General features: G+C 46.9%; 1 protein-coding gene across 1 annotated transcript in view; it reads right to left on the bottom strand.

Annotated features, from left to right (window-relative positions):
- The window catches only part of LOC145360692 (sorbitol dehydrogenase-like), a 29744-nt gene extending 18964 nt beyond the window's left edge, over nucleotides 1-10780 (bottom strand). The window contains exons 1-3 of the mRNA XM_080216052.1: nucleotides 10621-10780; nucleotides 8198-8357; nucleotides 3938-4056 (exon numbers count right to left, since the gene is read on the bottom strand). Of these exons, the coding sequence (XP_080072178.1) occupies nucleotides 3938-4056; nucleotides 8198-8357; nucleotides 10621-10771 (430 nt within the window). The 5' untranslated portion in view covers nucleotides 10772-10780. The remainder of the gene's footprint in view (nucleotides 1-3937; nucleotides 4057-8197; nucleotides 8358-10620) is intronic.
- Between the last annotated feature and the right edge of the window lie 2863 nt (nucleotides 10781-13643).

The raw sequence follows: 13643 nt of genomic DNA, 5'->3' as shown, positions 1-13643 counted from the left end.
CAATCTCTCAGCTTCCAAAGAACCAGATGTTCCAGTGCCAAAGTCCACAGCAAGCCTGTGCGAGTGCAACACATACTCTAATTCTTGTACTAACAACTGCCAAACTGCAGCTCTCACGGAGTTGCTTGCAGTGAGTCAGAGATTGCGTAGAGATTGCGTATCTTAGAAGATGCAGTCGAAGCAATTCCGGAACTCCCAGCTGAGTCAGGAATTTTTTGCCAACACTCCTTGTTCCAAAATTAGCATATATTCAAATTTTCTCTCCCTCCCTGAAAGCACGAGGGAGGGAGGTGGAAAAAGAGAGATGGAGATACACAGCACAGAGACCGGGAAATGGGATCGATATAGAGAAAGACCGAGGGAGGAAGAGAAAGAGAGACAGAGAGAGGAAGTCAGAGACACAGAGTCACAGATAAAGAGATATGGGGTGGCACAGTGCCACAGTGGTTAGCACTGCTGCCTCACAGCGCCAGGGACACGGGTTTAATTTCGGCCGCGGGTCACTGTCTGTGTGGAGTTTGCACATTCTCCCCATATCTGCATGGGTTTCCACCACATCTTCCGGTTTCCTCCCACAGTCCAAAAGATGTGCAGGTGAGATGGACTGGCCATGCTAAATTGACCCCAGTATCAGGGGGATTAGTAGGGTAAATACATGGGGTTGCAGGAATAGGGCGGGGGCCTGGGTGGGATTGTGATCGGTGCAGACTCGATGAGCTGAATGGCCTCCTTCTGCACTGTAGGATTCTATGGGTTTGATGAAAGTTTATTTATTTATTTATTAGTGCCACAAGTAGGCTTACTGCAGAGATCATAGAATCAGAGCAGGAGGTGGCCATTTGGCCCTTCGAGCCTGCACTGACAACAATTCCACCCAGGCCCTATCCCCAAAATCCCACATATTTACCGTCCTAATGCCCCGACTCTAAGGGGCAATTTGGCATGGCCAATCCAATCCATCTAACCCGCACATCTTTGGGCTCGCAGTGAGTCAGAGGTTGCACTTCTTAGAAGGTGCAACTGAAACAATTCCGGAACTCCCAGCTGAGTCAGGAATTCTTTGCCGACACTCCTTGTTCCAAAATTAGCATATATTCAAATTTTCTCTCCCTCCCTGAAAGCACGAGGGAGGGAGGTGGAAAAAGAGAGATGGAGATACACAGCACAGAGACCGGGAAATGGGATCGATGTAGAGAAAGACCGAGAGAGAAAGAGAGGGAGGAAGAGAAAGAGAGACAGAACATGCAGGGCAGAATAGGTGTAGGGTGATGCGGCGGCGCAGGCTCGTTGGGCCGAAGGGCCTGTTTCCCGTGCTGGGTTGTTCTTTGTACTCCCTGTTCCTATATTAGTGCTGTGAGGCAGCAATGCTAATCACTGTGCCACCCTAATGACATTACTGTGAAAATACTCCAGTCGCCACACTTCAGGCACAATGAGGGAGGATTTAGCATGGCCAACGCACCTAACCAACATGTCTTGTGGGAGGAATCCAGAAGAAACCCATACAGACACAGGAGAACCGTTTTTTCATTTTGCTTTCTGTGCATGCTCTGATTAATATTCCAGCAGACACTTCCTGGTTTAGTCACTGTGTGCCTCAGTAAGGATTCCTCAGTCTGGTGATAAGATATGTAGGTAGTCGCCTCCCTGTTCACAGAGTTTCCTGGTCTCCTGTAGATGGTGCTGTGCAGCCTTTGGTCTCGAGTCCTATAACACCAGGTTAAAGTCCAACAGGTTTATTTGATAGCACGAGCCTTCGGAGAGCTGCCCCTTCGTCAGGTGAGTCTCTGTTGGACTTTAATCTGGTGTGGTGAGACTTGTTACTGTGCCCACCACCCCCAGTCCAATGCCGGCATCTCCACATCATGGATACCGGTCTCAAGGAACCGCATGAAACTCTGCGGGTCACACGTGAATGCAATTCACTTGCTGATGACGGCAAAATCCAGGCTAAGGGGGTGGGATATTCTGGCCATGCCCACCAACGTGATTGTCCAGTCTCACCCAGGGTCAACAACCCTCTCACCCAGGGTCAATGACCCCGTGGCAGGTCCCACCAAAGAGCGGATAGAAAACCCCAGCCTCTCTCTCTTTAAAATGCCCATAGATGTGGCTTTTCTTTGAGGAACAAACTCCATCTCTGGGGCGGCACGGTGGCATAGTGGCTTAGCACTGCTGCCTCACGGCGCCAGGGACCCTGGTTCGATTTCCGGCTTGGGTCACTGTCCGTGCAGAGTCTGCATGATCTCCCCATGTCTGCGTGGGTTTCCTCCGAGTGCTGTGGTTTCCTCCCACAGTCTGAAAGATGTGCTGGTTAGGGTACATTGGCCATGCTTAATTCTCCCTCAGTGTTACCCGAACAGGCACTAGAGTGTGGCAACAAGTGCTCATGTAAGTCTTCTTGTGACACTAATAAATAAACTTTATATCAGTTTGTTCTTATTTATTTTTATATAGCCAAAGAAAATTATGGCACAGGAGAAGGCCCTTCGGCCCTCCAAGCCTGCACTGTCCATGCTGCCTGACTGAACTAAAGCCCTCTTCCACGGATCATATCCCTCTGTTCCCATCCTATTAGCGTATTTGTCAAGATGCCCCTTAAAAGTCAAAATAATATATATGAATTACGCACGCACACACGCGCGCGCGGTAAATATATGATTGCGATGAGGTGAAATTTTATTCTTCTATTATCCAGGATGCTAATTGCTAAATGCAAGGAATTGTTCAAACTGGGTTTGTTCGCCATTTTGTAAACTATTTCTGTGCTGTAGATGTCTATGACTCCATGATTATGAGAGTAGGAAAGTGGGACGTATTGGCTAGCTCCTTTCCCGTGGGCCGAATGGTCTCCTTCTTTGGTTTTACGTAAAAATTTCCACAGCTGGAGCCCAATTGGAGCGAGTTATTGGCTGAAATGCAACGCAGATTGGACAGAAGTCAAACCAGCTCACAAAGTGTGGCTGCACAGCCCATACCAAGTTGGGGGACAGGGCTCAGTGGGGGCTCGGGGCAAACAAATCCCTATGTTCGCTGTGCAGCGTACACGCCACGTCAAATTCTTCCAGCCCTGGCTGGTTTAACCCCAGTCCTTCAAATTATTGGCAACAGCTGACCCGAGGGGTAGGAGTGGAGACTGCAATAGCCCATCCCAAAGCTCTGGAGGAGAACAAGTTCAGTTCGCTTAGTAAATAAGGAATGATAAAGAATGTGAGCAAAGCTTTCCATAGAAGTTGTGAAGGGAGGGCAGCACAGTGATTAGCTCTGCTGCCTCACAGTGCCAGGGAGCCAGGTTCAATTCTGGTCTCGGGTCACTGTCTGTGTGACTCTTTGCATGTTCTCCCCATGTCTGCATAGGTTACCTCCAGTTTCCACCCACAGTCCAAGGACATGCAAATTAGGTGGATTGGCCATGCTAAGTTGCCCCCTAGTGTCCAAAGATGTGTAGGTTAGGTGGATTGGCCATGCTAAATTGTCCCTTAGTATCCAAAGACGTGCAGATTAGATGGCTTGGCCATGCTAAATTGCTCCTTAGTGTCCAAAGATATGTAGGTTGGGTGGATTGGCCATGCTAAATTGTCCCTCAGTGTCACAACATATGCAAATTAGGTGGATTGGTCATGCTAAATTGTCCCTTAGTGTCCAAAGATGTGTAGGTTGGGTGGATTGACAGGGCAAACGTGTGGGGGAGTGGGGGTGTGGAGCCTGAGTAAAGATGCTCTGTCAGAGAGTTGGTGCAGATGCAATAGGTCAAATGGCCTCCTTCAACACTGTAGGGATTCCACAAAGGGGTTTGAAAGAATGTAATTTTACCTCAAGAACCTGGTACCTCTGCTGTTTATGGAAGATATAAACATGTGCGGGACATGGGGGTCTTTTTCAGGAGTAGGAAGGAGCTGAAGATGGTGCAGTATGTTAGACAGAAAGGCAAGCTTACCGGCTCCACAGATGAAAATCTTCTGACCTACTTTCACTCGTCCCCTTTGACAAGCATGGAGCGCCACGCAGAGAGGCTCAACCAAAGCACCTTCTTCTAAGCACACACATTCAGGAAGCCTGGAAGGGAGACAGTGAGAAACATTAACCACAGCAATACGCTGACAGGTATCAACACAATTGCCACTGACACGTCGCACGTGCAGACTTTCAAAGTAAAGGAGATCAGTTTTTGATCCCCTTACCTAAAAAAAAAAGGACATTGGAGGCAGTCCACAGAAGAGTCACCAAGCTAATATCTCTGGGATGAGAGGGTTGTCCTGTCAAGAGAGACTCAACAGCCTGGGTCTGTACTCCTTAGTTCTCCACATGTCTACATGGGTTTCCTCCGGGTGCGACACTGAGCATTTGTCCATGTGTTTTGACAAAGGCTCTGGTTGAAGATAAGACTTTAATTCAGTTCAAAAAGCAACTTTCCTGTCTATCCCCGCCTTCTCTGTCTGCATCTCACTGTCTGCCCCTCATGCACTCACTCTCTCTGCCCATCTCTCTTACTCTCTCTGCCCATCTCTCTCTCTCAGCTGTGATACTCCAGTAACCCAGGACTGCATCTTAATAACTCAAATAATTCAAACTTATAATCTCACCATGAGGTTGTGAATTCTCTTCCCCACTCACAGTGATACAAAATAAAACTCTCAAGAAATGTATCCCGTCCACCTCCCCCCGCCCCTTCAAGTCGCAGGAATAAAGTTAAACAACTGCTTAGCCTACCGGAATAACTAATCCTTTTCTCAAACCATAAGCCACTCGCTCTCAGTAACTGTTACTGGCACCATGCTGGTTGCTACATCTTCCCCAAGTTCACCAAGGCTTGGGGGGATGGGTTTTTTTTTGTGATAGTTTAACACTGAGTTTAACACTCAGCAATGTTGCTGAGATATTTCAATCCAAATTACAGCTCAGGATTGTGATACTAAGACACAAACCTTCCCACATGTAATGTTGCAAAGGAGATGCAAAGAAGCACAGTTGCGTTTTCTTGGTTCAACGCTTACACTTGCAAAGCCAAACAGCTGTGATAATGAGAATGATGGTAACTCATGAATGGACTTATATATTAAGTTGATCTTTCTCTGCATCCTAGCTATGACTGTAACACTACATTCTGCACCCTCTCCTTTCCTTCTCTAAGGACGGTATGCTTTGTATGGTGCGCAAGAAACAATACTTTTCACTGTATCCCAATACATGTGACAATAATAAATCAAATCAATTTTAGGGCCTCTATGTTCCACTGATACTTTAATGAGAACTCACAGCAATATTGAGATTGAGTTTAAAATGTCGTTACCTTCTGGACGTTCTGTCCAAGAAAATACCTGAGATGTTCAGATGACAGGGGGACTAGCATAGAAGCACTAAAGCTAATGAAAGCAGAATGGTTTATTTATCTGATGTTACATTTACGCCACACAAATACCAGGCAATGATCATCATGAGTAAGAGACACTCTAACCACTGCCCCTCTACATTCAATAGTATTATCAATGAATCCCCCAATGTCAACTTCCTTGGGGTCACCATTAACCAGAAACTCAACTGAACTCACCACATAAACACAGTGGCTATCAGAGAAGGTCAGAGGCTAGGAATACTGCAGCGAGTAACTCACCTCCTGATTCCCCAAAGCCTATCCACCATCTACAAGGCACAAATCAGGAGTCTGATGGAATATTCCCCACTTGCCTGGATGGGTGCAGCTCCAACACCACCCAAGAAGCTTGACACCATCCAGGACCAAGCAGCCCCGCTTGATTGGCACCACATCCATAAACATTCACTCCCTCCACCACTGACGCTCAGTAGCAGCAGTGTGTACTATCCACACGATTCACTGCAGCAATTCACCAAAGATCCTTGGGCAGCACCTTCCAAACCCACCACCACTTCCATCTAGAAGGTCAGGGCAGCAGATACATGGGGAACACCACCAGCCACAAGATCCCCTCCAAACCACTCACCATCCTGACTTGGAAATATATCATCCATTCCTTCACAGTCACTGGGTCAAAATCCTGAAATCCCTTCCCTAATGGCATTGTGGGTCAATCCACAGCACGTGGACTGCAGCGATTCAAGAAGGCAGTTCACCACCACCTTCTCAAGGGGCAACTAGGGATGGGCAATAAATGCTGGCCCAGCCAGCGACAGTCATGTCCACGAATGAATAAAAGAAAAATGTAAACACAAAGTGACTTTATGTAATACAACATTCCTGATTAACAGATCTCATTGCTAATTGTCATTATAGGTTAACACGACTATCAGTTTCCATCACTCTCTTTCTCACAGCTGTTTTGCTTCCTAAGTGGTAAGCCTTGTCCTCCTGTCCATCTCCTTTGCAAACGTTACACATGTGAGAAGGTTGCTCCTGTCTGTCTTTATCCCCACTGTGTCCTGAACATCAACACAGAACAGGGTCAAAATACCTCAGCATCATTTCTGTTTCAAACAACGTTAAATCTGTTGAGAGTTCCCACTCGCAAAATTGACAAACCGTGAATTCCCCCTTTACTGAATAACTTACAATGTGGGGAGTGCGCTCGCTGGCACAATATCTATGGGCGCAATGTGAATTAACGTTGCACCAGAGTGAAGTGTGAACATCCGGTGCGATGGTACAGTGGGTTAGCACTGTTGCCTCACAGCACCAGGGACCCAGGTTCGATTCCCGGCTCCGGGTCACTGTCTGTGTGGAGTCTGCACGTTCTCCCTGTGTCTGAGTGGGTTTCCTCCCACAGTCTGAAAGACAGGCTGGTCAAGCACGTTGGCCACGATAAATTCTCCCTCAGTCCACAGGCGGCAGAGTGTGGTGACTAGGGGATTTTCACAGTAATTTCATTGCAGTGTTAATGTAAGCCTACTCGTGACAATAAATAAACTGCACAGTTTTAATTCCTACCCATTGTATCAAACTTCCTATAGTGGAGCACTTGTCCATATCACAATAAAATCTAATGCTTGCTCACCACCCAGTGCAACTTCTTATAGATGACAATAACAGTTTTGTGACAAAGAACAGCAGTGACCATAACAGGGGTGGCTTAGATCAGGAATTACAAAGTTTGCAAACTTTGTATCATTCCATTGTATGGGAAAGCCAACAGGCGTCTCTACTTTCTCAGGGGGCTAAGGAAATTTGGCAGGTCCATTACAACTCTCACCAATTTCTATAGATGCACCACAGAAAGCATCCTTTCTGGTTGTATCACAGATACAAGCCATTGATGGCTCATGCTCTGCCCAAGACCACAAGAAACTACAAATGGGTTGTGAATTAAACCCTTTCCATCACGCAAACTAGCCTCCCATCCATTGACTCTGTCTACACTTCCCGCTGCCTCGGGAAAGTAGCCAGCATAATTAAGGACCCCTCCCTTCCGCTGGGAAAAGTCTGAGATCACATCACATACCAACTAACTAAGAACAGCTTCTTCCCTGCTGCCATCAGACTTTTGAATGGACCTACCTCACATTAAGTCGATCTTTCTCTACATCCTAGCTGTGACCATAACATTGCATTCCGCACTCTCTCGTTTCCTTCTCTATGTACTCTATGAACAGTATGCTTTGTCTGTATAGCACGCAAGAAACAATACTTTTCACTGTATCTCAATACACAGTGACAATAATAAATCAAATTAAAATCCAGCCCCGCAAATAGTCAGGGTTAATAGGACCACAGGGACTTCTGGACTTGAGACATCGCTTTTTTCTCTCCTTACAGACCTGCTGAGATTTTCCAGTGTTTTTTCTTTTAGGATTAATAGTTGGGTTTGTTAGAGTCTGCTTTAGTCCAAACATCAGGCACGGTAGCGCAGTGGTTAGCACTGCTGCCTGACAGTGCCAGGAGTGTGGGTTCGATTCCCGGCTTGGGTCACTGTCTGTGTGGAGTCTGCACATTCTCATCCCCACCCCGTGTCCACATGGGTTTCCTCCCACAGTCTGGAAGACACGCAGGTTAGGATGCATTGGCTGTGCTGAATTCTCCCTCTGTGTACCCGCACAGGTGCCGGAGAGTGGCGGCTAGGGGATTTTCACAGTAAACTGCATTGCAGTGTGAATGTAAGCCTACTTGTGACAAATAAATGAGCTTTTAGACACCCTTTTTTGTATCCCTCCACTAAACTGAGGTTGCAATAAAGATGGTGAAGGTCAATGCTTAAATAACTTGTCATTATAATAATATAATACTAACTTGTAACAGTAGTTGGCTTTGTGAGTATAGAATCGGCACATAGCCCCATCATCAGGAGGAAAGCCAGCCTGGAAGCATGTTGGTGACAGGTTGTAACGCCCAATTCTAACAAATTCATCGTTCTCTCTGGGGACGACAGGTTCGATGGCAACCTTGTCACCTGCAGCAAAGGGGAAAGAAAAGACTTGGAAACTTAGTGTGCACAGTAGTTGTAACAGCGTAGATCAGAGTGCGGTAAATGGGGACCGCATCAATTTAGGTGACTGACAGAGACATTTTGACAGGGAAGGCTTGTTTTCTGCTCGTCACGGGACAGGATCCATGTACGATTCAGTGGCTAAAGCTCTTAGGTGTCACTTTAATCCAACCTTCCAGGATTGCCCGGGATTCTCCAGGGATTAAAGGTTGATCTCTGGGACATTGCTTTGTGTGTGTGCGTGTGTGTGTGTGAGAGAGAGAGCTCCTGGAGGTCACTGGGACACAAAAAACCACTTCTGTTTTGTCATTTTCTTTGATTGTTGGTCAAAATGGGGGGAAACATTGGGCCAACAGTCAATCTTCATCCAATTGGGCCATGGGTCTTGTTGCTTTCCGATTGGTGTAGGTAGGCAGTGTGTGTTGGTTGACTAATGGCTGGAGCATGGAGGAAATCCATGTAATAAATACTCCAGGAATATATTTAAATCAACAGTTGACAAACCGACTAACCAAGCTCTTAAGGGACAGTCGCAGAGGAGGGGCACTGGCTAGGTGAGCCCCAACTGTTTCTCCCTCACACCCCATGCACCTCCTCCCTGCCCCCCCCCCAACCAACCCAGGTGACATTTACACATCCAACCTGGCCATTAGCATTCAGTTCCTTAGCCCTCAACAACCTGCCTAGGAGGTTCTTGGTCCCATGACCTTTAACAACCAGTTCCTTGGCCTTTAGTAACCAGCCCCTCGGCCCTTAGTTCCATGGCTCTTAACAATCAATCCTGTGGTCCTTAGTAACCATCCCCTTGATCTTTATCAACCAGTCCCTTGGCCTTTGTCAATCAGCACTTTACTCTTAGCTTTAAGCAAGAAGTCCTGAAGCAACCAGTTCCAAGATGCTTAATTATTCCCATTGTCCAGGCTAGATGGAAAGTGGGAAAGCGTTGGGCAATTTACATGGAACACCTTCCCTCAGTTCTCGAATATGACCCCAATTTTCCTGTGGCTCGCTATTCCAATTCACCACCCTGTTCTATCTCGTGCCTACTGACATCCTTCGGCCCCGAGCAATGTTCCAGTGAAGCTCAATGTAACCTGGAGGAAACAGCACCTCAACTTCTGAACAGGGCGCCTCCAGGACTCAACATTAAGTTCAATAAGTTCAGTCCATGAATTCTCTAATCCATCTTCGCACCTTTTTAGATTCAACTTTTCTTGTCCCAACACCATCCCTGATGCCAACCCCTCACCATCCAGCCACTCACCCACCTCCCCCAAAGGGCTATCCCGCCCACTTGTTTTATGTTTTGCTTTCACGGAGTGCTGTGGCCTTGTTATGAAATGAACACTTTCTACTGTGTCTGATCTTTACGCTGCTATCAGCACCTTTTTTAGTCTTTAACACTAGCATTAACATTCCCGTTTTGTCTTGTGCAGTCTCCCCGAGCTCCTGATTCAAAAGCAAAATACTGCAGATGTCAGAATCTGAAACAAAAACATAAGAAAAAATGCTGGAAAATCTCAGTAGGTCTGACAGCATCTGCGGGGAGAGAATGGAGCCAAAGTTTCGGGATTAAATGATGAAGGGTCATCCAGATTCGAAACGTTGGCTCTGCTCTCTCTCCTCAGAGGCTGTCAGGACTGCTCAGATTTTCCAGCATTTTCTGTTTCTCCTGAGCTCCCATGAGTTGTGATGACTTCAGTCAAGCAAATGAGGTTGGCCTGCGAGAGTATGAACTCCCTGATTGAGTCCTCCAAGTCAAAAGGGAAAAGTGCAACTTTTCCAAGACATCTCTGATTGAGTCCTCATCAAAAGATGTCCCTGAATCGAGTCCTAATTGATGGCCTAATCAGGGAGCCTAATGTTCCCTGTTTAAAGTAGGTTTGTCAGTCTCTCTGCCTGCTGAAGCAGGGATCACACATGAAGCACTCTGTAAATAAAGGAACCTTTGGTGATAGGACCTTTGGGCTCTGTGGATTTCTGATGACTGACCTACTATTTTGCTGCACCCAGTGCCAAACCAATCACATTTCTCCCTCTCTTTAGCTCTGAAAAAGAATCACACAGGCTTGAAATGTTAACTCAGTTTCTCTCTCCCCAGATGCAGCCAGTTCTGCCGAGGTTCCCCAGCATTTTCCGTCACCAAATTACAATCCCTGCAATATTTTGCTTTGATTGTAGGACAAGTTACACTGTTGGCTCCTTGTAAAACCACACATCAACTGACCTGCTTTGAGATGGTTCACGCCACAGGACACTTTCACCACAGTGCCCGAGGCTTCGTGTCCAAGAACGATGGGTTTCTTGACGACCATGTCGGCAAATTTTCCTTCTGACCAGAATTGGACGTCAGCAGTGCAGATCCCAACAAAGCCCATTTTCAGCAGGACATCTGGAAGAAGAGCACAACGAGTAAGCTGAAACAGCGGATGCCGAACCTGATAACGCCAGGGTTTCTCCTTGTGGAATCATCGAATCCGTACAGGGCAGGAGGCGGCCATTCGGCCCATCGAGTCTCCAAAAACTCTCCAACAGAGCATCTTACCCAGGCCCCACCAACCTACCCTACACCCCTGCAATCTCACACATTTACCATGGTCAATGCATCTAACCTACACATTTGGGGAAACTAAGGCACAATTTAGCATGGCCGTTCCATCTAACATACACGTCTGTGGACACTAAGGGTCATTTACTATGATCAATCCATCTAACCTACACACCCAGGAAACTAAGGGACGTTTTATCATGGCCAATCCACCCAACCTGCACATCTTTGGACACTAAGGGGCAATCACGAACATTTAGGGAGCGGGGTGGCAGTCAGTGCATTAACGGGAGAAAGATGTCTGATTGTTCAGGCGGTTCCCTGGCTAACTCCAACCTCCGAATCTGTCAAATTCCCACCCCTTGGTGAAGAAACTGAGAGTCCCCAACTTGAAAGTTGAAAAAACTGAATGGAAATGAGATTGAAGGAGTGTTAATCTCCGACACTCTTTCCTGTCCCAGTTACGAGAAGATGCGTTTTTATTATTCATTCGTGGGACATGGTCGTCGCTGGCTGGCCAACATTTATTGCCCATCCCTAGTTGTCTGAGGGCAGTTGAGAGTCAACCACGTTGCTGTGGCTCTGGAGTCACATGTAGGCCAGACCGGGTAAGGACGGCAGATTCCCTTCCCTAAAGGAACATTAGTGAACCAGATGGGTTTTTTGGTCACTGGACTCATCTCCTGGAGATTCAGGTTCAAAACCCACCGCAGAAGCGGCACAGTGGTTAGCATTGCTGCCTCACAGCACCAGGGACCCAGGTTCGATTCCCAGCTTGAGCCACTGTCTGTGTGGAGTCTGCACATTCTCCCGGTGTCTGTGTGGGTTTCCTCCGGGTGTTCCAGTTTCCCCTCTCAGTCCAAAAGACGTGCAGATTAAGTTGATTGGCCATGCTAAATTGCCCAGGGGGACTAGCTAGGGTAAAATGCATGGGGTATGGGGATTGGAATTGTAGTCGGTGCACACTCGATGAGCTGAATGGCCTCCTTCTGCACTGTAGGGATTCTATGATTCGATGGAGATAGTGAAATTTTAATTCCATAAAAATCCACAATAAGTCTAATGATGACCATGAAACCATTATCATAAAAATCCATCTGCTTTCTTTAGGGAAGGAAATCTGCCGTCCTTACCTGGTCTGGCCTACACGTGACTCCAGAGCCAGAGCAAAAGCAGTGCAGGGACAACCCATCTGTTTTTTATTATACCAGTGATGTTTTTGATTTTAGAGATACTAACAGTTTTTTGAAATGTATTTATCAGCCACAAGTAAGGCTTACATTAGCACTGCAATGAAGTTACTGTGAAAATCCCCAAGTCGCCTGTTCGGGTACACCGAGGGAGAATTTAGCACGGCCAATGCACCCTAACCAACATGTCTTTCGGACTGTGGGAGGAGACAGGAGCACCCAGAGGAAACCCACACAGACACGGGGAGAAGGTGCAGACCCACACAGACAGTGACCCAAGCCGGGAAATCGAACCCAGGTCCCTGATGCTGTGAGGCAGCAGTGCTAACCACTGTGCCACCACCATTCAGGATAGGGAAAAATACCAAAGTATTAAGCTATGTACTAAAGCAGGTGGATATGATTGAGTGCAGAGAAGACTTGCTCAAATGTTGTCAGGGGCGGAGGATTGTAGCTATGAGGAGAGATTGAGGGGAGAACAGAGAAGACAACATGATTGAGGTACATAGAATTGCTTTTGATTTGATGTATTATTGTCACATGTATTCGTATACAGTGAAAAGTATTGCTTCTTGCACGCTATACAGACAGAGCATACCAATAATAGAGAAGGAAAGGAGAGAGTGCAGAATGTAGTGTTACAGTCATAGCTAGGATGCAGAGAAAGGTCAACTTAGTGCAAGGTAGGTCCATTCAAAACCCTGACAGCAGCAGGGAAGAAGCTGTTCGAGTTGTTTGGTATGTGACCTCAGACTTTTCTATCTTTTTCCCGAAGGAAGATGGGAGAGAGAATGTCCGAGGAGGGTGGGGTCTTTAATTATGCTGGTTGCTTTGCCAAGGGAGTGGGAAGTGTAGACAGAGTCAATGGATGGGAGGCTGGTTTGCCTGATGGATTGGGCTCCATTCATGGCCTATTGTAGTTTCATGCAGTCTTGGGCAGAGCAGGAGCCCAGACCAAGCTGTGATACAACCAGAAAGAATGCCTGCGCAAGGATATTTTGGCCCTGGAGGGAGTGCAGAGGAGGTTTACTAGGCTGATACCGGAGTTGAGGGGATTGAGCTATGAGGAGAGGCTGAATAAACTAGGCTTGTACTCGTTAGAGTTAGAAGAATGAGGGGAGATCTCATTGAGACGTATAAGATGATGAATGGGATGGATAGGATAGAGGTGGAGAGACTCTTCCCGCTCAAAAAAGACAGTAGGACTAGGGGGCACAGCCTCAAGATAAAGGGGAGGCGGTTTAGAACGGAGTTGAGGAGGAACTTCTTCACTCAAAGGGTGGTGAATCTCTGGAATTCTCTGCCCGTTGAAGTGGTGGAGGCTGCCTCGCTAAATATTTTTAAGAAGCGGGTTGATGGGTTCTTGATAAGAGAGGGGATTAAGGGTTATGGGGAGAGGGCGGGAAAGTGGAACTGAGCCACAACAGATCAGCCATGATCTTATTGAATGGCGGGGCAGGCTCGAAGGGCTAGATGGCCTACTCCTGCTCCTATTTCTTATGTTCTTATGTT

Source organism: Carcharhinus amblyrhynchos, chromosome 32, assembly GCF_965287045.1.
Source record: "Carcharhinus amblyrhynchos chromosome 32, sCarAmb.v2.hapA, whole genome shotgun sequence".
NCBI lineage: Eukaryota > Metazoa > Chordata > Chondrichthyes > Carcharhiniformes > Carcharhinidae > Carcharhinus > Carcharhinus amblyrhynchos.
Note: the sequence above shows the minus strand (reverse complement) of the source record. Positions and strands in the feature narration are given on the sequence as shown.